Source organism: Lagopus muta, chromosome 23 (assembly GCF_023343835.1).
Source record: "Lagopus muta isolate bLagMut1 chromosome 23, bLagMut1 primary, whole genome shotgun sequence".
In the NCBI taxonomy this organism is placed as follows: domain Eukaryota; kingdom Metazoa; phylum Chordata; class Aves; order Galliformes; family Phasianidae; genus Lagopus; species Lagopus muta.
In genome coordinates this window covers 5,944,757-5,971,461 of record NC_064455.1, presented here as the reverse complement: position 1 = coordinate 5,971,461, position 26,705 = coordinate 5,944,757, and the positions used below count along the sequence as shown (strand labels likewise).

Below are 26,705 nucleotides of genomic sequence, written 5' to 3'. Positions count from 1 at the left end.
GCTTATATTTTAAACTTTTCATTCATAGTTCACTACCTGATGTTCTGTATTTGTTTTATCCCTAATCATCAGTGTTCCTCTCATTTCGCTTCTCATGGCTCTCCTCACTTGCCTGTATGCTATATTGGGGGTCTGAGCTAATGGAACACCCTGGAAGAATATCCAGCGGCTTTAGAGCATCAGCCTTCGGAAAACAGATCAGCCCACAGAACACCGCTTGCTTACTCTTCTGTTTAAACTTCAGCCACCTTTAAAGACTTTTTGACTAATTTGTCTGAGTTCACTTTCGGCTGATGGGTCACAAAACATCTCTTTCTTAGTTCAAATGACAGAAGGCGGTATTATATGAACTTTCATTTGCAGCATTTGAATGTCAAAGAAAAGTAAGGACATAATGTTAACTGAAGGCCACTTTGTTCAGCTGCCTTGTTTGAAAGTCACTTTATGTTTTATTCCATTCCAGCAAGAAAGTTTGCCTCTGACTTCACAGCATGGGAACTCAAACATTCTTCCACCATAGAGAGGAGGAACAAAAGGAGGAGAGGCAGCAGAGGTTGCAAATGACCTCCACGACCAGAAAGAAAAGGTTCAAAACCAGGTAAGCACAGAGCTAGGGATGGTCTGAGTAAATCAGGTCCACACGGGACTTTCTGAAGCACTGCACTCAGTTTTGAATACAAACAGCTTTGTTGAATGTTTAATTTATGAAATTATGGGCAATTGTCTGGATTCTTTTTATGTGCATCTATCTCTGGAAGTGAGGAAGAAGAAACTTTCAGCCTTTCGGAGTTATCCATAGCAGCTGCCCTTGCCTTGACCTCTGAAACACCACAGTAAGTCAAAAATCGCTATAACAAAAACAAGCATTGTGTCCAATATCACCTTTCTACGGGGGTCACAGGTTCCAACTCATTCGATTGGAAGCAAAAAGACCAGGTTCAATCAAGAGGTTTTTCTTTGAAAAACGCCATCTGCAAATGCAGGAAACTAAATTATATTTCCTTGGTTCCTGTAGTGCTGAGTATCATTACCTTTCTCACAAACAAGAGCTTAGGAGAAACTGTATTTCATGGGAATAAATGGAAAATACAGATTCAAATTAACGAATAATGGCAACAGATGGAACTCCCTCCTCTTTTATAAAAAATCTTGGCACTGGTCCTGCTGTCCATCCTTCTGCGATGGCTGAACAACACAAGTAGTTAGCAGCATCTCTCCTCTCTTTAGCTCTTCTGCCAGCTCTCCATGTGTGATTAGAAGTGATTAATAGCAGATCCCTTTCATGTGCCTTTAAAGCACTAGAACTCATGGTAGCAATGTTGGTTTCTGTGAGGCACAATTGCCTGACATCATACTACATATGACATTCAAATTGATATTTCTATCCTTGACACTTGTTTACTATAAAACAACAAAACAGAAAGATCAAAATAAAAGAGCATTATCCTAACTTTTGTTAGCTTTTGACATCCTCTGTTGCAGGAATTACAAGCTAAGAAGAGAAGCTGCCATCTTAGAGCTTGAGCAGAGGGGGCAGAAGAGAGTTTGTTTTGGGAATGAGATGGAGAAGTTGGAAGAGGAGGTTATTAAGAACTGCAGACTGCTGCGTGTGAGAGCCGACCGGAGAGTGCTTCGGAGGAAGGTCAGATCAGATATCTCTATTGATAGCAGAAATGCCTACAGGGTTATAATTTCCAAGACTAACTATCATTCAGGAGAGGATACCAAACCTAATCAGGTGATGGGACCACCTCAGTACTGTCAGCAATAAGGACAAGCCCTTGCATCTCTGCCACTGAAGCATTATCACACATGTCCCTTATGTAAGAGAACTTGTGTAACTGGAAAACAATCTCTTTCCACTGCCTTTATTTAGTCTGTCCCTGTCACAGGCTGTAGAAAAGGCACGCAGGGAGAAGGAATACATTGAGCTGTGTTCGGGTCGAGCACCTATGTTCTGGATCCCCCTCAGAGTACACGCAGTCTGGGAGAGGATGGAAGTGACACTGACATGTACAGTCCTGGCTTCCCCACTGCCACAGGTGACCTGGTATGTCAGTCGATGCCAATAGCTCATGTTGCCAGCATGGCTAAAAAGTCTGTGTGCAAGTCAGGAGGCAACCAGAGTGGTAACATCTGTGTCCTGACAGAAGAAAGGGAGAGCTTACAGGTCACGGAGTTTCCCAATTCCACTATTAGGACTAGTGAATATGTGAAGTACTCAGTGGGCCTGAAGACAGCGGACAGTCTTATGGGGCTCCTTTGAGATAGCACAGACACTTTGATCTCCAGGCCTCCCTTGGTGCTATATACTCTGTCCTGTGGGCAATCTCGGGATTTAAGTGCTACATTTACTATTAATAATCAAGGGACAGAAAGAACCGTTGATGTATTAACCATTCCTCCCATGAAAAGTTCTAAGTATGCAAACATTTGAATTATTAATGACTCTGCAGGCAGATGGTGCTGGTACTGTCAGAACTCCTGATGAGGAGGACAAGAGGGAATGGCCTTAAGTCATACCAGAGGAAGTTCAGACTGGGTATTAGGAAGAATTTCTTCTCAGAAAGAGTGGTGAAGCACTGGCACAGGCTGCTCAGAGAGTTGGTGGGGTCACTGTCCCTACAGGCTTTTAAGGAAAGGATGGATGTAGTATTTAGGGATATGGCTTAGTGGGTAATATTGGTGATAGGTGGATGGTTGGACTAGATGATTTTAGAGATCTTTTCCGACCCTAATGATTTTATGATTTCAGAACTATGTTTTTGAATTATTCAAAGAACAAAGAGAGTAAGAACCTCCCACACATCTCCAGTTGACAAAAGGAAGCAAGAGACATTGTCTCAGACTCCGTCAAATGACCTGCACAGCAAAGAGCATGAGAGGAGGAAGCAACAAACCAGTGCAGAACAGCCTACAGGCAGTTTCCAAGCGGCCCTAGAGAAGAAATACATGTAAAGTTAGGGTGGATTCTAGGTTAGCTGCAAGACTGTTCCAAGTTGATTTGGGATGAAAACAGTAACAGAGAGATGTGACCAGCTTTCTACTCCTCTTCTGTGCCTCTGTGGTGTTAGACATTGCTAGCTTTAAAAGGAAGTGTTAATTGCATCAGTCTCTTCATCCCTTTCTCATGTCACCTGTGTGTTCAACTAGGTATAAAAATGGAGTCCCGATTGACCTCCGTTTAGCCCCAGCAGGAAAATACAAGATCAAAAACAAGTTTGGAATGTTGACCTTGCGCATCAGCAGGTAAGGTGTATGCTCTTGTCTTTGAGGAGGTTTATTTTACTTGAATAAGACTCACTCTTCTAAAACAAACACTTTCTGTGTGCTGGAGAAAAAGAGAGCTGTTCTGGAATCTGACCCAGCTTGGCATCGTTGTGTTGTGTTTGGGCTGAGCCTTTGCCATTAGTAAGCAATCTCAACAGTTCATAATGTTAAATATTTGTTATTACCAAAATTTTACAGCCTCGTTAATTTTTACTTCCGGGTTTTTTTTTGGCATGGCCAGAAGCCAGAACTTTGTCATTCGGGATGATACCATGTTCATTAAGAGCAATTCACAAAAGAAAAGGTGTACCAGTGTGATTTGGGACTGATCAACATGATTACAATTACGGCGGTTCATCAACCCTGTAACCCATGTGATAAATATTCCTGCATATCTTCACTGGAATCTGGTGTTTGATGGGTCTCTGCTTGCTTATTACATGTGATTCAAGATAAAAGAGCTGATCCCTAAGAAATTCTTCCAAGCAACAGGAAAAGTAGCTTCTCAGTGGAAAAAAAACTGTCTGCTTCTAACTCTAGGGATTAAAGGGAACCTCTCTGAATTTGTCCTGTGAAGTATGATGACTGAAACCTAAAAAGGATGGGAATTTTTTTTTATTTTTTTTTTTTCCAGATGCTCCATGGAAGATTCTGCTGAATACAGTGTTGTAATTGAGAATCAGTATGGCAAGGCTTACTCATTTGCTACAGTGCTTGTCAGGAGTAAGTAGAAAATGTTCCTTTGCTTTTAAAATTTTCACATTCTTGAGATTCTTTCAAATATTTTCAGTACTATATGTTATATCATTAAAAACCACCCAAGCACCCTGGAAAAAAAATAATAATTAAAAAAATTAAAATAGAAAGAAGTGAGCACTCTGCTAATGTGAAAGGAGAACACCTCTCGTTTATTAGGGACGGGAAAGCACAACTGCATGAAATACTATTAGCTACTGCCAACCAATGTGCAGTCGCAGATATAATGGCCCTTCTGTCACTTCTGGAGTCAGGCAAAATCTTCTGGATTGCATATGGACACAGCTGTCCTATCACTACACTGAAATTGTACTAAATTTAGATAGTTGGATATATCTGGACTGATATAAAACTTGTTTTGATGTAAAACAGACAAACACACACAACATACAGAATGCATAGCACTCCTAGGAGTCTGGTTCACTTCTAAAGTTAAGCATGAACTAGGTGAACAATTGGTTTTCAGCGGGCTGTCTTAATGCAGTACTGCATGGAATACCATATTCGTCTCCCACAGTAGTCACCAAGAGCTAGTACAGCAGCTGGCACAGACTCACAGAATCACAGAATCACAGAATTGTAGGGGTTGGAAGGGACCTCCAGAGATCATCGAGTCCAACCCCCTGCCAAAGCAGTTCCCTACACCTGGTCGCACAGGTCGGCATCCAGGCAGGTCTTGAACATCTCCAGAGAAGGAGACTCCCCCACCTCCCTGGGCAGCCTGTTCCAGTGCTCCGTCACCCTCACTGTAAAGAAGTTCTTGCGCATGTTTGTGCGGAACTTCCTATGCTGCAGTTTCCAGCCATTTCCCCTTGTCCTGTCTCCACTCACCACTGAAAAGAGTCCGGCCTCGCCATTCTGCCCCCCACACCTTAGATATTTATAGACCTGGATCAGGTCCCCTCTCAGTCTCCTTTTCTCAAGGCTGAACAGACCCAGTTCACTCAGCCTTTCCTCATAGGGGAGATGCTCCAGGCCCTTCACCATCTTCGTGGCCCTCCGCTGGACTCTTTCCAAGAGATCCCTGTCTTTTTTGTACTGGGGAGCCCAGAACTGGACGCAGTACTCCAGATGAGGTCTTACCAGGGCAGAGTAGAGGGGGAGGATCACCTCCTTTGACCTGCTGGCCACGCTCTTTTTAATGCACCCCAGTAAGCCATTGGCCTTTTTGGCCACAAGGGCACACTGCTGGCTCATGGCCAACCTGTCATCCACCAGGACACCCAGGTCCCTTTCCGCAGAGCTCCCCTCGAGCAGGTCATCCCCCAACCTGTACTGGTGCATGCAATTATTCCTCCCCAGATGCAAGACTCTACACTTGCTTTTGTTAAACCTCATCCGGTTTCTTTCTGCCCAGCTCTCCAGCCTATCCAGGTCTTGCTGAATGGCAGCACAGCCTTCAGGCGTGTCAGCCAATCCTCCCAAAAGGACTCTTTGGGGTCTGGTGCAAGCCAAACTCAAACGTGGTGAAGGAAGTAAACTATGACTGCCTGAAAAGGGAAATTATATCATGCTTTAAGAAATGTGCCACGTAATCTCACAGAATCATGATTTGGCTGTTCATACTTCCTAACTACATATATAAACATATATAGATCATAATTTTGTATCTAAAAGCCTGAATAGTCTAGGCCTACAGATCAGCAGACAACTGAATGCTTTCAGTATGAGTCCAGGGTTTCTGAACAGTTTGCAAGTGTTGTTCCTTGTGATTGTGGTGAGAGGCCCACACTTCTTTTCCCTTGACCCTGTCTAATATTATCTTAGTAATACGATTCTTCTTTTTGCTATTTGTGTTTAACCTTCTGAAAATAGAGACTATATCAAGGCATTAATCCTTCCTCCACTGGAAACATTCCTCTTCTTGCAGGCAGGCTGATCACACCTCTTCTCCCAGCCCTATGCTGTCTGGAATGTCTTTGGTGCCAGGGTGAGGGTCTCTAGGCTCAGTGATTCACTATTTGCTGGGTGAAATTGGTTGGAGGGCCAGGTCCAGCAAGTGGTGGTGAATGGAGATGGATTCAGCTGGCAATGAGTCATATCAGTAGTGTTCCCCAGGGGATGGCTGGGGGGCTGGCCCTGTTTAATATCTGTATTGATGATTTGGATGAAAGAGGTGATGGCCTCAAGTTGTGCCAAGGGAGATTCAGGTTGGATATAGGGAACAAATTATTCTCAGAAAGTGTGGTGATGCATTGGCACAGGCTGCCTAGGGAGTTGAGGGGTCATAGATTCTAGAGGTGTGCTTTAAGGAAAGCATGGAAGTAATACTTAGAGACATATTTATGGACAATATTGCCAATAGGTGGATGGTTGGACTGCATGATCTCAGAGGTCTCTTCCAACCTCAACAATTCTATGATTCTTGCAGCATAACTCACTGTGCCTTCAGACATCATGGAGGTCTCACAGGACCCAGCATGAGGCTGCGCTTCCCCTCTCATCCTTTCCATTTCTTTCCACTTCGGCTGTTTACAGGCAATACTTGTCTTATGCTTATGAGTGAGCTTTGCTATTGCCAAAATGAAAAAATATCTTATTTTATGTGCATTTCTTGGGGCTTAGAGGTAAGAGAGCACCTCGGTTTCATCCCGTTTCAGTGCATTGGTTCTTAGAGTCCAGCTCCAAATCATCTCATTTTGTGCTGTGATACCAACAGCTCTTGGGGCAACATTGGGTGGTGCGGGCAATGCCTCCAAAGAACCACAGCTGCTGAAAGAGGAATTCTGTGGGAGACTCGCTGCCCTCCAGATGAGGAACGACCTCTGTCATTAAGCAAATTGATGTTTTACTGCCTGATGACACTTTGAAGGTCACATTAAGAGTTGCTTTGAGAGAAAAGAGCAGTTTGCTGAGTGTCATTGTACATATTTGAGGGGAAGATAAACACCGGAATAGATTTCCTAAATGCATTTCCTTCTTGTCTTGTAGACTATTACGGAAAGGAGTCGGGCTTTGATTCGGAAATATACAGGAGTAAGTAAATGTCAGTGATTGTTATTTCTTTGATTTTTGCCACCTGAAGCAATGGAATTCTTCTTTTCCGAGCTCTAAGTTTTCCTGTAAGCCTGCCTGCATGGGAAAAGCACGAGGCTCAGCCACCCTCTAAATACAAGACAAAAAATATGGTACAAGCTAGAGATCTCTGGGACATCTCTCTCATGCTGCATTTCATTTTTGTTTCATAGGATCTCTTCTTGCCAGAGAGGCAGACTTTGCCTCCTCGCTGAAACCACTATTTTCAAGAGAAAAGGAGCCTTTCACCCTCTCCTGTTACTTCACTTCTGATTTACTTGAACACCAGCGAAACATTACCTGGTTCAGAGATGGTTTGTATGCAGTAGCTATGCTTATACATATAGAATACATATACATATATGACTACACCATTTGATTTTATAGCTATATTCTAATGCTTATATGAGAGGATTAGAATTAGGGATTCATGAGCTGCTCTCAGCTCTTATCTCAATACAGATGTTATTTATTTGCATCCTCAGGTAGAACTGCTAAACTATCTGTCAGAATTCAGTGCATCCTGTTCCCAGCTGTGAAGAGTAGCTTTGACTCAGTAATTTCACTACTCTTTATTGCTTGGATTGTTCTCCAGGACAGGGACTGTTCTTTTTGATCTGTTCTTTCTGTGCACAGTGAACACAGAGGGCTGGCAATAAAATAGGATCAGAGTCCATGAGTATAACTGTGAGGTATATTATCAGGAGTGTCTTGCAGATCCCTTATCTTGCTGCTCTAGTTTTGTTTCTCTGGTTTTTGATGGTGAGTTTGGTTGTATTTTATTTTTCCATTTGGAAATGCATCGATCCTCACTCCACCAGTTCAGGTGGATCTCCTTTACCCTTTTCATGCTTTACAGGTGAGTTGCTGCAGAACTCAGAACATCAGGAACTGGAGTATCAAGACCAGGAAGCTTCTCTAAGAGTGTCATGTGCTTACAAAGAAGATGAGGGGTTCTACACAATCCGTGTCCCCTCACTGGGTGGATGCAAAGAGCAAACCACTTATGTGTTTGTTCGAGGTAATAACAGGGCGCTGTCCTACTTAGAACAAAGGCTTGTCCCCTAATACTTTGGCATAAAGGAATTCACTGCCTCATTCTCAAGAAAGTCTGTCCCAATTTTGTGCTTTTTTTCTGTTACAATTAACAGAATGTCCAAATCTTACATTCAATTGTGATTAAGATGTAAAAATATGACTTGTATTGCTGGGACACACTTAACCTTGACTCAGTAACTTAATTTTTTGATACTGAGAAGAAAGTCTTAACCAAAATAGCTTGGTGTTCCTGCAGATGCTGCAGCAGAATCAGCTGGTGCACCTGGATCCCCTCTCAATGTGAAATGCCACGACATAAATAAAGATTGCTTGATTCTTTCTTGGATAGCGCCCAGTGATGATGGAGAAAGCCCAATCCTTGGATATTTTATTGAAAGGTCTATACTTCTATCTGTTAGAGAAAGAAACCTCATGATTGTGTTGCGGGAAATCACAAAGGAACTCCATGGGATACATTCCATTCCAGGTGTACGGCTGGGTCAGAGAACTGGGTTCCATGCAATGAAAAGCCTGTGAAAACCTGCAGATACCCCGTGCTGGGCCTTGCTGAAGGACAGGCATATCAGTTCCGAGTGAAGGCTGTCAATAAAGCGGGGATCAGTCATCCTTCAAAAAGCAGTGATCCAGTTATAATGTATGACCCCAGCAAAGGCAAGAGAGTGACAGGTGTGTACTCAAAGCAGGAAAATTTGTTCCTTCAGTACAATGTGAGGCTGCAGTACAGATGAATGCAGTTTGTCCAGATTCTCCTCATTGCTAAAAACACCAATGCAGCACCCTGCTGTGCTGTTCTTTCACGAAGCTCACCTCAGTACTACTCTGGAACAGAAAACATCAAAACACTACAGATACGAAATGTCACTGAGCATGTCATGAAACATACATAGTTATGCATAAAATTATATTACACAATTCTGATCTCTATCTTTTTCATCAATCTCCAAGCATTCTGACACAGCTCTGTATCTCCTGCTGGATAACACTGTTCTGTTTGATATTACAGTTATTCCATATGATGAAGGCAGGATGATAGAAATTTTCAAGGATGACCTAGAAGGTAAGCTCAATCTATACTGGGCTGTTCCCTTAAAACTGACTGTTAGAGAGTGTATGGGAACTGCTGAGTCAAAGCCTGAACCTCTGATTGATCACCTGAGGCGAGCCATGAGTCAGCCAGAGGAGCACAGTGAAGGCAATTCACCTGTGCTGCTGGAAGGGGTGGAGCCAGGCTGCACCCCTCCTAGACCTATTTAAGAGCTGGCTACCAGAGGGGAAGGATTTCTTCTGGAGATCCCTCCTTCTGGTGTTTTGTGGTGAGCCCAGCATAAGGGTAAGCCTTCCATTTATTCTCCTTTGTTATCATAATCTACTTTGCCTAACTCTCTTGTTTATTTTGTGATTGTAACATCTTAATATCCATTGATTATACAGAGAGCAAGGAGAAAACCTTTCTGTAAGCTGCGCAAGGATATAGAAGCTATCATAAACAGTACAAACTCTTGTGAAAATCTTGATTTTCCTGTCTCCAAAATACTTAAAATACTTAAGTCTCCTCCTTTATACTGAAGGTTCTTATTTTACACCAGGAGAAAGTAATCTGTTTTAAAGTAACATTGTTGTTTTTTTGTTTTTTTTTTTTTCTTCGGCACTATATCTGAAGGCTGGATCAGGCCCTGAGCACTGATGAAGCCGTGGGTGTCCTTGTTCATTGCCGAGTGGGATCTGATGGGCTCTGAGGATCCCCTCCAACTCAAATGATTCCATGATTGTATGATTCTAAAGCATATTCGGTTCTGACTTCCCATAGGACACATTAAGATTCCCCTGCCACCCACCAATGTTCACGCAAGTGAGGTCAGGGAAGATTATGTGGCTTTGGCCTGGGATGAGCCAGATCCGAGAGGCAGAGAACCACTGCAATATTATGTGGAAAAGGTAAGGAAATAACATCACAAAGAAAGGAGATTGCTGCTACTCCTGGACAGGAGTGTTTATTTCTCACATGGCCTGAAGCACAGGAATCATTATTGAATGCAGATAATTGCTGGTGGCTGTTTAGTGTGGACAGTAGAAATAAGCCATCACTGCACATAAGGTGGGGGGAAGCCTTGCTCTTAAAAAGACAAAGCGTCAATTAGTAAAATGTAATCCACAGAATGGTAGAAGAGCGTTAACAGGAAAACTGTTTCTGCCCCATGGGCCTCCCAGGTGCAGAAAGGCTGTGAAGAACTGTACAGTAGTCCACTTTTCAATTCCCCTTTAGTCCTTTTGCTGGTTAATGAGTACCTCCTACCAATTTACTGGTACTCATTTCCCATTTGCTGTACTCTTCCTGCTGCAAAAGGACCTTCTGTTTCCAAGGAAGAAAAGATAACATATGTCAACAAGAAATTGATCATTTACCCTTTTTAATAAAGGAAATACACATATTTTTCTGGGAAGACTGACTCTGTTGTCTGTCAGGAGTTTTAAGCTTTTGTGAATTGTAAATTGCCACCTTTTTCCTTACAGTTGCTTGTGGGCAGCAACTCCTGGCAAATGGTTAATCTGGATATGCCAGTTAATTCCCCAAGATTTGCACTCTTTGATCTCACTAAAGGAAAACCGTACCGTTTCCGAGTGCGGTCCATTAACAAGTATGGAATCAGTGAGCCATCCCTGCCCAGCGAACCAATCACTGCTGGAGCAAAACTCGGTAATTATTTCACTGCTATGCACTACACTAATGATGGAAGAGGAGATGTGCTACAAAGCTAATGTGTGGATTCCTCCCCGTCCCCCATGCTACCTCCTTTAAACTTCATGTTGTTTTGTTACACAGCCGTTGCTTTGATGTCAGGAAACCTCTTAAAGCCTTAAATCCTCCTTCAATTACTTTGCAGTTGGTCAAAGCAGTATAAATCTAACCAAGCCACAGTAGGGGAATTACATTTAATTAAGTAAGGGATGGTGGAAGCCTGTGTTTAATCCAAGTGTGCTTCCAGCACTTGGTTACATGTCGGTGTTGGAAGGAATGATACAACTGTGATTGCAGAGGCAGCTGCTTTCTAGGGCCTTCAGATAAAGAGCGGTGCTTAGAGCGCTGATTTGTTTGGGTTTCTTCCTGGGACTGATGAGATAACAGTCAGACTCATGTCCATGCTTCCATTAGGCAGAGAGGAGTAGCTGTTTCTCTTATTTCATATTCTTGCATTAAATCTTCCCTAGTGTTCATTAATACTGTCCTCTGTTTCTCAAGAGTGAAGCAGGTCTCATTTCATAGAGGTTACATGGGTGTAACTGCTGAAGCAATGGGCTGTCAGGGGAAGGAGAACGAGGAGCAACAAACCCAAATGTGAACAGACAGGGAAAGTGTTTATGGTGATTTGCTCTGATTTGTAAACAAAGCTCTGGGGAAGGTGAATAAATTAGTGAACTCGCTTAATAAACACATTTGAGTTTACCTATTCTTCTAAATAACCAACTATTTTTGTGTTTTTTTTTTTTCTTTTGCAGCTCCTTTACCACCACCGTCTCAGGTTTTAGCTTTCAGAGACACCAAGACATCTGTTGTTTTGCAGTGGGATAAATTAAAGGATGGTCTGGAACCTTTGGGCTACTACATATATTGTCGGGAGACTGGGACAGAAGAATGGCAAACTGTCAACAATAAGCCCGTGATGTGTAATGAGTGCGTGCAGCCATTGTACTCCATTGAGCCAGGGCGCAAGCTTGGATTCTTCTCTTTATGGCCAGAGTCATGTTTCAGTTAAAAAAAGAACTTCCTTCAGTGCACACACAGGCATGCATGCAAACACCAGATCGTCTTTTAGCACTAAGCGCTGCTCGTCAGCCAAAGTGCCCAGTCGCACTTTTATGTCTAAAGCAAGACTGACAGCAGCATGTGTGTATCATCACAGACTCTCAGTCTGCAGAAGATAGACTTTGTGGCACGACTGGTAGAACCACATTCCATTTTTTTAATTTGCTTTCCAGCAGAGTATGTTGGTGTCACATGCACAGTATTTAGAAAATCTCTCTTAGTTGTGAGAGTCGCACGTCAACTGCGAAGTCCACTGAAAGTCCTATTTGTTGTACTGGCAGTGCCAGGCAGCAGTGTGACACCTTGCTATCTGACCTGTGCTGTTTGACCTATCAGTATCTATTTTATGTGACGCTTCAGTTTGTAATGAGAAATAAGGATTTTGCAAGGAACAGTTTCTTATTAAAATATACTGCCATCTATTCAAAAGACCTTTCATCTGTTTTCTGAACAATCAGCACAAACGGTAATTTTTTCTCCTAGATTTACTGTCCCTGGGCTGAAAGCTGGAAAGGAGTATGTCTTTTGTGTGAAATCTGTCAGTGAGGCAGGATTGAGCGAAAGCTCTCCAGAAACAGACCCTATCACTGTAAGGCCAGCAATAGGTAAGTAACAGATGTGCATGTAAATCCCTCTGAGACAAATCTGCCATGCACAGATATTATTACACGTTATGGGAATAATACTGAGCAGATAAGCAAAGCAACAGGGAACTGATTTTCTTGTATCCCCCTGCTTCTGTTGTCATTTATGCTTGGCAAGAGTGGGCGATGTTAATTAGCATTTTGGTTCAGCAATGTGTTACACTTTTAGTACTCGTTTGGCACTGGTACAAGTGATCATTTTAAATGTACTGTTATCCTGGTAGCTGCTTTTACACAGCAGAAGTCATACTATGAGATCTTGACGTAAACAAGTCACATCAAATGTGCCAGATATTTCTCCAAGCTGGTTTGTCCAATATGTAGCCCCCTTTCCCTAATCCCTAGATCGTAAGCCATTAATGTTGGAAAAGAACTCTAAGATCATCCAGTCCAACCATCCACCTACCGCAAGTGTTACCCATTTAACCATGTTTCTAAGTACTACATCTACCCTTTCCAAACCTGCACTGAGCAGCACTGTCCTTTGTCTGTCCCTTTGCTGCTCAGCTCGCCCATCAGCACCACGTGGGTTTGTTCTGCTGAGCTGTGGGAAGACCAGCATGACCATCGGCTGGAAACCCCCGAAGCGTAAAGGAGGAACAAAGATTCTGGGTTATTTCCTGGATCAGCATGATGCATCTGAGCTGGATTGGCATGAAGTCAATAGTCAGCCGATTCCTCAGCGAGTTTACACGGTATTAATTTCAGATACAACGCTGTCCTTCTTTATGTATAGTGGGAACCATGGGATAAGGTGCTTTCTTCTATTTCCTTCAGTCCAGAACTTTCTTCATACTCTCATAAGGTTACCACCATGCAAGGCCATGATAATATTTTCTCTGCTTTTCTGAACACGAAGGTTAGCAACCTTGAAGAAGGCCATCTGTATGAATTCCGTGCATGTGCAATGAACATGGCAGGTGTTGGGGAAGTATCTGAGCCCAGCGACTTGTTCAGATGTGAGGAATGGACAATGCAAGAACCAGGTACCTCTCACAAAAAAACAGGCAGAAAAACACTTCCACATACACTAGTTCTGTTCTCACTTTTCAGTGACTCTGAGGGACTTCTCAAGACTATAGGTCTGTGTAAGGTGAGGCCCCAGTAAACAAATGCGCACAAACATTTGGGATGTTCTGATTCAGATGTAAGGTACTATTTCCACACTTCACTCATAAAGCATCAAAGTACTTTTAATAGCATTGTTTAAAAAAAAAAAAAAGTAAGAATATAGCTCTAATATCTTAATGTTATTATACCAAAGCTAATAACATTAAATCATGTGTGCATTTTCTTTCTAGAACGTATCTCTACAGTTAATTAGCATAGAAAGTGTTGCTTCTGGACTCACTGTTCCCAGCTTATCATAAAACTCTGCTTTCTGATTTCAAACTTGTATGATGCATCAAATCTTTTAATGCCATAGCTTGACAGCACACTCTTCCTTGAACAGGTCCTCCTTATGATGTGAAGTTCTCTGAAGTGAGAGACTCTTCCCTGATGCTGCACTGGCAAGCCCCATTGTACACAGGCGCAGGTCCAGTTACAGGCTATTATGTAGACATGTGTGAAGAAGGGACAGAGGAATGGAAGCAAATAAACAAGCAGTCCACGGCTGCCACTCATATGAAGGTCAGTATATGCGCTCAGTATCCAAGTATTGCTTTGCAACATTTATTGATTCCTGTCACTGGTTCCTGCAGGTTTCAGACCTAGACACAGGGAAATGCTTTATTTTCCGAGTAAGAGCGCTGAACAAGGCTGGAATTGGACCCCCTTCACTTGCCTCAGATCCAGTGGTGGCTAAAAGCAAGCCAGGTATGAAACTGAGTGATGGATTGCTATGTCTGTACATGTTATGTTGATTCCTGTGAAAAGAACCGTGCTTTATTAAATACTTGCTACGCATTTCATGGCAAGAAAAAACTCCAGTCAAAATAAAGTTTAGTAAATTAATCTGCCCAAATGAATTTACTCTAGCTGTACACTCTGGCTGTAACATCCAATGTCCAGAATCAAAGAGTCATCAAGGTTGTGTAAACTTCTAAGATCATCCAGTCCAACTGTCCACCTGCCACCAATATTGCTGACTAAGCCACGTCCCTAAGCACCGCATCCACCCTTCCCTTAAACAGCTCCAGGGATGGTAACCCCACAACTTCCTAAGCAACCTGTGCCAGTGCATTGTCTCTGGGAGAAGAAATTCTTCCTCATATCCAGCCTGAGAAGCTAAGCTGGTCTTTGTAAGTAATATTTTCGTTTACTTTTTTTCTTTCATTCTATCATTCAGGCACAAATGAAATTGAACTCGGGGTGGATGAAGAAGGGTTCATTTATATGGCTTTTGAAGCTCCTGAAAAGAATGACTCCTCTGAATTTATCTGGTCGAAGGACTATGAAGGACCACCAGATGCTGACAGAGTTCAGACAGAAGAGAAAGGCAATAAGTGAGTAGATAATGTGCAGAGAAAAATGTCCACTTGCTCCTCAGTGTCACATACAAATGACTAAGTACTAAATTTGATGTTGCAGATGTATCAAATGTGTTGTATTCTTTAAAAAAAAAAAAAGCCAATGTAACTTCTGAGTGAAAATTAAACATTTATTATTACCTTTATTTTTAAGATCTAAGCTTATATTGAAAGATCCATCAGAAAAGGATCTGGGAATATATTCAGTGGAGGTTACAGACGTAGATGATGATATCTCTGCCAGCTGCACTTTAACACAAGAAGGTAAAAACTTATAATTAACAAGCACAAAAAACCAGTGTGCCATAATTTTCTAGTATTAGATGTCTAAAGGAAAGCTTCTCCCAGAACAGTGGTGGTTGATGTCGCTTAATGATAGTTGTGTCATTGGAAAGATGTTTCTCGTTCCCTGACAGACAGAGGACAGTTTTGTTTTCAGGCTCCTAAGAAAAATTACGATGATCTTGGAAGTCATTTTTTCCATTCAGATTTCACATGCTGTCATAATTATCTAAAACTTCTCTACTGTATTTCTTGAGTTGATACAATCAATGTTCTCTTCAGACAGAACTAAGAGTTACCTCCACCACCTTCTCTAGTTCTCCCTGTTTGGAATGTTTTGTATTTCTTGACATAAATAAGGCTCACTGACAAATTATATCCAATTGCTATAATGATTTTGCTTTGGTCTAATTGTACTAACCTAAACAATTATTTTTTTGTATTTCAGATCTGGACAAGTTACTGAAACGTAGCCATGAAATCAGGAACCCATGTAAGTTGGATGAGTAAATAAGCCACTTCCAGACATACAGATTTTGAAAGGGGAACACTGGCAGAATCTGGGCTCAGCTGAATTCTGTGGCTTACATACAAATTCCTGTGGGCAGTTCTCTTTGTTTTCTAGTAATAAAGCTGATATCTGGATGGAATGTTGATGTTCTGGAGAAAGGAGAAGTGCGGCTGTGGCTGGAGGTTGAAAAGCTGTCACCAAATGCAGAGCTGCATTTAATCTTCAATGAGAAGGAGCTTACAAGCACACCAGTACGTTCTGGTACTTTTAATTCTGACTTGCTTTCCCCTTCCTGAACAGGGATACAGACCAACTGGGCACATGCCGCATTTTCTAAATTTTCATCAGGTGTTTTGATGTGCGTCTTTGGGAGGCTCTGGGACTTGGTTTCACACTGTGCATAAACAGAAAGCTAACTGTCTGATTCTCAAGCTGTCCAGATCTAACGTCAGGCCAAAAACTGAGAAGAGAAATGGAAAGGGAAAGCAGAAGGAAAAGGGGAAAGAAAAAAGGAAAGGGGAAAAGGAAAGGAAATGAGGGGGGGAAAAAAACACACACACACACACAAAATTAAAAGTAGGGAAAAAAAACAACAACTACCAAGCAAATAAAAAGCAGGGATTAAAAAAGGGATAGGAGTGTGCAAAGAACTTCAGAATTTCATTGCAATGTTTTGGGGTTTTTTTGTTGTTGACTTTTATTGTTGTTATTTTTCTCTTTTAAAGCAGTATGCAGTAAACCTTCCGTAGACCTTGTCCATTAGAACTATATTTTCTGCACTGTTGAACTGACACAGAAATGCACGGTTACAAAGTGTTTTCCAAGCTCTTTGTAATGATATTATGTGCCTAAAGCAAACAAGGCGGTAAGGCATAATGATTGTGTTCGCATGTGAGCATTAGGCAGGTTTCAGGGTGTACGTGTATAAGGGATTCAGTAGTGCTTGCATGGTGTCAGAGGGTGGCAGTATTATTTACCATTGCCCGAACATGCAGTTACATGCCCCAGATATGTAATTACGTGCACTGCTTTCATTATACTAAAAATCACAGAGATCCTGGTAATCTGAGAAGTCTGTAAGACACAACAAGAAAGAAGACATTGTGTTATGTGGTTGTAACAGAAGCTGTCCTGGAGGAAAGTTTTGCTCTGTGCGGTTCTATTATACCCAACCACATAAAGAAACAGCAGATGAATCTCAGGATACAGAATATCAGAATGCATTGGTTCTTCATACCCGTGAGATGGGGGAAATGGATGAGGATGCACACGCAGAAGGGTTGTCTCATATCTGAGTGTTGTAGAAGATGCAGTGCTGGAATCTAGTTTTGAAAACCATTGGATTTATTATATTTGCTTTGTTTTATGCAGACACATAAAATAAACTTCGTCAAAGAAAAAGGTCTGGTTGAACTGATAATCCAGAACTTCTGTGATGACGATAAAGGAGTGTACACAGCCCAGCTGCAGGACGGAAAAGCTAAAAATCAATTCACCCTTGTTCTTCTGGATGAAAGTAAGTGAAAATTCAGTACTGAATACGGGCTGTCATGCTGAGTGGAAATTTTTCTAGGCATGTAAGGACTCCAGGGACTTCTGGCAGTTGCACTGGCTGCGCTGACACTGAGAACGTGGAGAGCAAATTTTAGCACACATTGAAGTCATAGAATTGTTAACGTTAACAAAGACCTCTCTGATCATCTAGTCCAACCATACAGTTTCCACCAATACTGCCCACTAAGTCCATGAATCATGTAAGAAATAATCTGAATTCCTCTTCTCTTCAACGTAAACTGGAGATTCTGATGTTATAAATAGGGTCTCTGATAATAAAAAAATCTACTGGAGGAAAATATCCAAGGGAATCTTTTGTTGCTGTTTCCAAATGTTTCACATATCATCTTGCTGTGTTGAACACTCTGTATCTTGGCAGTAAACAGACTGACAAGAATTATGATTTGTACGTATTTATCTCAGCACAGGATCAGGTTGAAAATTCAGAGTATTTAACAGCTGATTAATTGCATCAAACTGAATGCAGCAAGGAGACCAGTGTCGATTTTACCAGAAGATGAGTCCAAGCAACATGAAAAGGCTAACATAAATCACACTGGGTGAAACACATGGGGTGTATGTGCTACTACAGAGAGGCTCTTTAACTATTTAAAATTAGAAAGCAAGAAGTTTAGCACTAAAATACTTCCTATACAATATCTATCCCTATTTTTAGTTCCTGTGAACAGTTTGACCGTTTTAAATGACCTTCCAATGCTTCCATGTTCTGTGAACAGAAGTTACCCACACAAATGTCACGTTACGGGACTCTCTCTAAAAGCAGGGGGGAGAATAAAGTGTCTTTATAGAGCAATTTGGCACGTGGTAATTTCAGAATACAAAATGAGTTTGACTTGTAAACTGTCAGTGATCATTTTTATTTACTGATGATGATGAAAAACAGTTGTCTAAAACTGAGATAAATTTTACGCTCGCTGCCCTATTTTGTTTCTTACTTTTAAAACATTTTATTTTCAGGGTTTCCAGCCTGTGTTTTTGCAAGGCCAAGCTCCTGTTTCATTTCTTAAATGCATAATGCTCAAGTCTTCAATGACACTTCTATTTTCATGACAGTAATGTTACATACTGTTAATAAGTTAAGGTTCTCAGTGGGGCATTAGAAATGCCTTAGACATATGTTACAGCTTTTAAGAGAAAGCCTTCTGTAACCACGATCTCTACAGCATTATATGAAGAAACTGTTGTTGTTGTTGTTGTTCTTTTGACTTTGATTACTGCTCCTACAGGTTTTGATAAAGTTGCAAAGGAAGCTGATGCAAAACGAAGGGAATGGAAGAAAAAGCAGGGTAAGATAAGCAGAAGATTAATGACTTACCAGGACTGTGCCAAAAGGATGGCAAAACCTGATGAAATGCCTTTGCTCAAATGCTCTAAATGCTCATATCAACTTTACTAAGTGTATTATTTACGTTGATTAGTTCACTGACATTTTAAGATCTGATTCCTCAGTGAATACAAGATCTGTTGCCTTAGGACATCACAAAGCCAGCAGTAACTGTGTGATGTAAACTGTGTGTCTGGTGCATGACTGCCCCTCCTAGGCAGCACTGCTGGGGCTCAGCATGAAATGGGGGCATCCCAGTGGATCATTTTTAAGCTGTGGAGCTGCACAGCAAAATATTTATTTTCTTTTATAGGGCCGTATTTTGTAGAGAATTTGAAATGGAAGGTTACCGAGAACTGTGAAGTGCTCCTTACCTGCAAGGTATGTACATCAGTGCAACTTCGCAGTCTGAATTCCTTTAGCGTTACATTTCAGATGTGCATTTTAAGGTCTGGGAATGAACAATGCTCATTCCAATGGTTATTTGCAGACTGATGAAGGGTAAGAGACAGCAGAACTCAAACAGACTTTTTAACAGAGAGGGAAGCTCTCAGTATTCTACAGCAATCCTGTAGGACTGTTGTGATGCTTCACATTAAAAAAACATCTCTGCATTTATAAAACCAGATGTTTTGGGGACCCCGACTTCTAAGTCTTGTCTTTAAACAGGCAACAAATCTGAGAAAGGACACCAGCTTCCAGTGGTTCTTCAATAAGAAAGCCCGAACAAGTGGTGTGTTCGACCCAAGGACTGGGATAGGAACTCTCCATATTAAAAAGGTGAAAACAGAAAAGCAATTTGTTGGCTTTGGTGACCACACTAACTTGCAAAAAATAATTATTGACCTTGTGCTTAACAGTCTGCATGTGTTTTGGGTGATGCCAACTAAATGAAAGAAGAATTAACATTATAGCCTGATGGATTAGAAACGAGATGGTTTTTAACAGGGGCTAAAAAGGAAAGTGTGGGCTCTTCAGGTTCAGGCAACCTGTCATGGTCAGGTCCTGTTCTAGAGACAAACTGGAAGAAGAAATAAAACCTCAGCTCTCTGCCTTTTTTTGTGTCCTGTTTCAAGGGCATGTGAAAATTTTGTTGAGGGTTGTAATTATTTATTTATGTTTAGTTTAACGTTATGTATTTGGATATATATTTGCCAGATAACCAAAGCAGATGAGGGTCAATACAAAGCAGTTGTTTCGGATGACCGAGGAGAGGACCACACCCAACTTGATCTCATAAAAGGAAGTAGGAGAACTTAGTTTTTATATACATATGTATATACATGGTGATCATTTTAAAAATCAAAAGCATTTAATGTCAGACTGGGGTCATAAAATAAACTGTTTTTTAAAAAAAAATCTCTTACTCTTCAAAAGTTATACAAAGCCCAGTGAACAGATTGTTTTCAGAGGGTTTTGTGTACAATCCCTACTCTTTTTATCTATCCATGCCAGGATTCATTTGATAATCCACAAACAAATTCTCAGCCCTGGAACTTCAGCCAGTCCAAACCACTCAGAAAACAAAATTCTGTTTCCATTCTGCAGCTCCACCTGTGGATCAAAACTCACATCTGAACCACAACCACAGAATATCAGTTAAAGACAACACAAAGCACAAAAGAAATGCCATATTATTTCAGCTTCCTGCCTTAATTACAAACTGAGTGCTAACAAAGACAGGAACATCTAAATGTAGTAAGAAATGTATCTACCAGCATATTAAAATAAATAAATCTGTGGCAAAAATTCCATATCCAGCAAGATTGACAGCAGAAAAAGACAATGAATAACTGATATACTACACGCATAAGAAAATTAAGTTGCCAGATGAGATGTGATTTGCTCACTGTACTGTATTTATAAGTACTTAGATATCATTATATCTTTGCAGCCTTTGAAGACCTTCTCAAGGAGCTGTGTAGGATCAGTGGTATGTCCTTTTCTCCTCAGTGACAACAGCAGGGGAAGGGGGTGGGGTGCCAGGATAAGAGCAAACAGGACGGGAGCTGCCCCTGGATCTAGAGTCAGTGGGTACCGTCTCAAGTACAACATACTGCCCTTTTAATATTACTTTGGCAGTAGAAGCACCTTTAAACTGCCAGAAAAGGCGGTCAGTAAATGTGTCCAGGGACACAAAGCCCTGTGCACTTACGAATTATTTCCATGGTCTGCACGTGCCAGCAGCCTTTTCCTTGTCACGTCATTCGCTATGTGAATTTGGACAAGTTGTGCTTTTTCTGTCTGTGAGATGCCTACTATAGGTCTCCAGAAGATATGATGTCGTTTTTTTGCTCTCTGCTGGCTAAAGAGGAGCCTTGCAGAGGCAGAATACCATCCAACATCCAACCAGTCGCATTCTCCAGAGATAAATGTCAATAGGTTGCCTGGGATTTTCTTTGCATAACAAGTAAGATTGCGTGGATGTTTTTGGATTCCCTCTTCAATTCCAGTCTTTCAATTATACCATCAGCTCTTTCTGCTACACCTCTGAAAATTCAGCCTACTGACGAAGGCATCAAAATCTACACAGATGTGAAGTACTACACAGACTACATGAAAACAACCTGGTTTCACAAGTGAGTCCCCTAAAGGCACTGGGAAGGGTTCTGAGGGTACTGTTGCTTGAAATTGTTTATCACAAGAACTGGGTATCTTAAGCCTCAGACCACAGTTTTTTAAGGCAATGGGAGATTTTTCAGAGTCAGGGCTGAAAATCACAATTCTCTATGAATTCTGAAACACATCTGGGAATTCCAAAATGAACGATCATGTTACAAATATTCTGGCGGTGCTGAGATACAAATAACTGGTCATCTTAACTGGAATAGTAACTTTGATTACAAACAGGAAAGGAAGCTGTTGTTTTCTTGTTTCAAGCTCTTTATTTCTACTATTTTTATGCTTCCACAAACCACCGTGTTGCCCCACTCTGAATAACACAGCTCCCAAACGTTACAAGACTGTTTCCAAACGTGAGCTCATTTAGTCTCATAACAACTTGGTAAAATAGAGAAATACTGTTTCATTACGCGCATCCTACAGACACATGGAAGGAGGCCAGTTTTAATGGTGTTTAAGGACTAAATGCATATCATAGGATCATTAGAGCTGGACTGGATTATCTTAGAAATCTTTTCCAGCTGTCTACCTACCACTAATACTGCCTGTGTCCTGAAGTACTGCATCTACTCCTGAACACCTCCAGGGACGGTGGCTCCACCACCTATCTGGGCAGTCTGTGCTAGTGTGTCTACTTCTTATTTAATCTCCCAAATAAAAACTATGAGGTATTTTGTAGAACCTGAGAGCTTTAGCAAGCTACCTGAAAGCATGGATGCCCAGTGAGATATTCAAGTGACTGAGTACGTAACCCTTTACAAAATGATGGTCAAGGTCCTGACTCCCACTCTGTTGTTCTAACAGGTAGAGGTCTAACAGAAAGCATGTAGGTCTGCTAAACTGTATTGAAATTAAAGAATTTGTTTATTTAGGGAGAAGCGACTGGAAATTCGTGACAAACTGAAAGCTGGGAGCACAATGAATCAGATCTGGCTCCACATACTGAACCCAACAGATACAGATAAAGGAAAGTACATCCTGGAGTTATTTGATGGGAATGACTCTCACAAGCTGTCAACTGACTTGTCTGGGCAAGGTAAGCTGAATCAACAACTGCATCGCAGGAATTAGATCTCCCTGAGCTGCTTTCCAAGATTCCTTTAGATCTCTGGCAGCGCTGCTTCTCTTTCATTTGAGTTGGAGCTATGGTTCTGTGACAGCATGCTACTAAACTGGGCTAAGAACATTCAAGTGCCCAACAAAGCCAAAGGGAGGACAAAGGGAGGAGAAGGAATCAGTGGAAAGGACAAAGCCTTTAGGGAGCACTGCTGAGCATAAGGCGCTCCTGGGGAGGGACGTGGGAGGACAGCTGCTCCCAGGATGTGTCTGGGTCCTGGAGGCTGACAGAGCTTATAGGGGACATCCTGGAAACAACATGGCTTCAAGTTTATAAAGACTTATCCAAACTGTTCAAAAGATTTTTTCCTCCTGAGGAAAGGAAGTACGAGGCTCTATTTTATACACTTTTACAGTTTATAAATAGATTCAGATTTCCTTATGGCAGATGCTCATGCCAAGATGAGAGTTAATAACGCATAGATTTGTGCACAAATACCTGTGATTCCAGCATTGATGCATTATATTAAACCTACTATATCAAAAGAAATAAACAGCAACGTTCCCTAAAACCATTTCATTTTTTTGCAGCCTTTGAAGATGCTCTGGCTGAGCACAGAAGGCTAAAGTAAGTTCCTGCCTAAATATTTTTACAGCCAAATTGATCTATTTTGAGTGTTGTGTTTGGTACCATACCTAATAAATCATTATAATTTTGTCTTTGTCTCTTCACTTTCAGAGAAGCAGCAATTGCAGAAAAGTGTAAGTAAATGAATTTCTTCTGCCAAGCAAAACCAAGTGGTACATTGATAAGTAAAACTGAGGGGTCATATTTGCTCATTCCCAGGTCGTGCCAGAGTTGTTCAAGGTCTGCCAGATGTAGCCACCATCATGGAGGATAAGGTAATGTTGAGTAATCACTCGGATAACTGGACCTTGCACAGATGTAGGGAAATGACTGCTGGGGAGAAAACTCTTGGTTTTAAATGCTCGCTGTCATTTCTGGCATCGTACTACCAAGGATGTGGAAGTGACTCAGTCACTATTGTAAGAATTTTCTAGTTTCACAGAAGCAGCAAGAAATATTATTAATATTAAAATAAGCACCGCTATTTACATAGATCCATGATTAGACAGCAAGTTCAATGTAACTGCAAAGTAACAAGAATAACCAAATAACACATGCCTTTCAGGAACTGTCACTCTCAATTTAAGTAACACAGACATAAGAAAAAGTATGTGCGCTATTTGATGAAGTTAATCTGTTTAGAACAGAGAGATTATAGATAAGAAGCTTCTGTGGATTTTTACTGATCTTGATTTTATTTTTTCTTTTAATTATTAACATCATCAAATCATCTGAATTTCCTTGCTCATTTGTGTCTTCATAATCTATCTCTACTATTTGTTTTACAACAGACCCTTTGTTTAACTTGCTGTATCTCTGGAGATCCTTACCCAGAAATCACTTGGTTCAAAAATGAGAAAATGATCATCTTTAAAGATCGGTACAGAATGGATGTGAAGGGGACAGTTGTCACGATTACGATAGAGAAAGTCTGCAATGAAGATACGGGAAAATACAGCATCTACGTTAAGAACAAATATGGCTCCGAAACAGGGCAGGTGACTGTCAGTGTCTACAAGCGTGGAGAGATACCCATTGGAATGGAAGAAAAGGAAGACCCAAGTGAGACCATAACAAGAAAGCCTAAATGAACCAGGCAACTATATCTCAGTGAATTTAGAAGGAATTTAACCCCTTTGGTTTCTTTTGAGTGTCTCCACCCTAAAATTTAGGCTCATTCCTTTATTTTTGTTTCAGTAATGTTGCAGTATTTTCACTTTTTGGTTGCTAGAAAACAATTCTCATTTGTAAGTAATTCTTGAGTTCTTTACTGTGAGAGTGGTGAGGTGCTGGAGCAGCTGCCCAGAGAGGCTGTGGATGCCCTGTCCCTGGAGGTGTTCAAGGCCAGGTTGGATGGGGCCCTCGGCAGCCTGGTCTAGTATTAAATGTGGAGGTTGGTGGTCCTGCATGTGACAGGGGGTTGGGAATTCATGATCCTTAAGGTCCTTTCCAATCCTGGCCATTCTGCGATTCTGTAAGTGTATGTGTGCACATGTACTCACTCTCATGCTCTCTTTACAGAGAAACTGCTTCCCTGTAAAAACATGTTGTGTACGAAATACCAGAGGGTACGTGAGAACCAAGCTATTAGTATAGGGGCTTTTTTTCGTATTAAATTCTTGTATGTTACTTATTATCTTGTAGCTGAGAAACGCTTACGTCTATGTTATTAAACTTACAAAGAGTGACACCACTGTCGTCAAGTACATTCATTTTGAAATTAGTCAGAAGTTTTCTAAGTACCACGTGAACTGGGACTCCAAAGTGTTGACCTTCACAAACATGAATCAAATGGGATGAAAACAAGGCAGCGATACTCCCAAGGCTTGGAGCTTTGCAGAAGAGCGCGGACAGCTTCCCTCTGGACTGGTGTGCTGTAATTGTTACACAAGAGGGCAGAGTGAAAGTCCACAGAGATGGAAGGCACTGTTCACATTGCTCTATGGTAAGGCAGATTATCACATCCTAGAATAACTCCAGTATAAGCACCCAGGCTTTGCAGTCATGTGAGCGACACCCCACGCACACATACAGTGTTATCCAATACCAGGACCTCATCCCTGCCACTCAGACAACAAGGTATTATTCTGTGTAAATGAAATTAGAAAAATTGTGCATCTTGATTTAGAATATATATATTCACAATTAAAAAAACTAATACAGAAAAGCATTTAGACTGGTATTGCAAAGTAGCTCTGCAAACACTGTAAACATGTGAATTCCATCTCAAGTGTGTGGCATTTCTTTTTTGGTTTCTTAGCGTCAAGTTTAGCTTCCCAGAGACAACAGTGCTCTTTAGAGGACAATGAAAAGATTACTAGAAAAGCTTTATCTAACTCTTTGATTTCACACTATTGCTCAGTTTGGAAAGGACTTCTGGAGATCGACTTGTCCAAATCCTGCACAAGCATGGCTAACTACAGCAAGTTGCTAGGACTATTTTACCAATGATGAGGTGTTTTTTTTTTTTATAGCCAGAGACTATGTTACGTGCATGAGGAGTCCTTGAAGAAAGTATGTTACACTTGCTGGTATATGGATAGTTTGCAGTAATAAGGAATTTCCCAAAGTCATGAGAAGCGAGCCATCTATTGACCTCCCACTAACTGTTCTGGTCTGAGTGCTGCTAGGAGAAAGAGATTTGTTTATGCATATGAATTTAAAAAAAATTCAGGATTCTGAAAACACAACAAAACAGATGACAGCATGTATAAACGAAATGTGGTCTTGAAACCATAAGGTTGATTAATCAGAACTAGAGCACAAGTTTTCTCAGCCCAGAGCCTTGCATGCTCCCTTCTAATAAAAACCAGAAGAGAAATAGGCTTCAGCATGAACATTTCCTCCACTTCAGGCATCTAGCTCTTTGTCTGCATTTTCTTTAAAATTACATACTAAAAATAACTGTGAAATTGTAGGAAAAAGTTCAGCATTGTTTTTCCTGTTGAAATGGAAGAATTACTGATTGGTATGGAGTAATAAAAGTTAACTTAGGAAGGTCGGCAACCCCTGGGATATGGGCTCTATTTGAATTAAGCAATATAACTGCAAGATACGTAATCTAGTCAATGTCTTCCAAAATCAACAATCATTCTTGCACGGACAACAAGGAATATCACTCGCTATCTCTGGGTGAGGAATTCTTGGTGTAATTGGCAAGAAGAAAAATAATTCACGCATTCCATTTACTTCTTTAATTTTGGTCTCCAAGTAATGTTTTGTATTTAATTTTACCTTTAATGTTCCTGTGTACGGTGGCTATTGGAAAAAAAACAAACAACCCTACATTTAATACAGATTTAGATACACTTTACTGACATCTACTGGATGAAATCAAAACTGACTGCTCCAGAATGATTTTCTCTGCTATCAAGAAACTGGAGTACCACAATTCCAGAAGAAGCATTTGTGGCTTTATTTCCACCACTTAAGTTCCAACTGCTCATAGCGCATGCACTATACGCTGTCCTATCACATGACAGTAATCATCTCACATCTAAATTATGCTATTGTATCTGAAGAAATAAAAAACATATTACAAATAGAAGTTGTACACAAAAATAAAACTAATTAATCAAGGCAACACTTTGCAACTATTATGAATAATTATCTGAGTTCAGTGACCCACCAATAAACAGAACATCCCAAAAGATTTGGTCAAGGTAGGACTCTGTAGAAAGCAGAATGAAC

General features: G+C 41.0%; 1 protein-coding gene across 1 annotated transcript; it reads left to right on the top strand.

Annotated features, from left to right (window-relative positions):
• The first annotated feature begins 491 nt into the window (after positions 1-491).
• On the top strand, positions 492-26,705 carry MYOM3 (myomesin 3). The gene is made up of 36 exons (XM_048925562.1): positions 492-598; positions 759-833; positions 1,483-1,642; positions 1,893-2,050; positions 3,154-3,249; positions 3,905-3,993; positions 6,958-7,002; positions 7,215-7,355; positions 7,901-8,062; positions 8,336-8,477; positions 8,567-8,766; positions 9,104-9,157; positions 9,908-10,035; positions 10,612-10,795; positions 11,596-11,770; positions 12,386-12,507; positions 13,054-13,241; positions 13,406-13,532; positions 14,000-14,178; positions 14,250-14,364; positions 14,837-14,993; positions 15,172-15,281; positions 15,748-15,792; positions 15,925-16,061; positions 17,182-17,326; positions 18,612-18,671; positions 19,023-19,090; positions 19,379-19,489; positions 19,868-19,955; positions 20,604-20,642; positions 21,183-21,288; positions 22,204-22,367; positions 22,979-23,015; positions 23,127-23,149; positions 23,235-23,290; positions 23,807-26,705. The coding sequence occupies exons 1-36, from the start codon at positions 492-494 to the stop codon at positions 24,104-24,106; spliced, it is 4,293 nt and encodes a 1,430-aa protein (XP_048781519.1). The 3' UTR covers positions 24,107-26,705.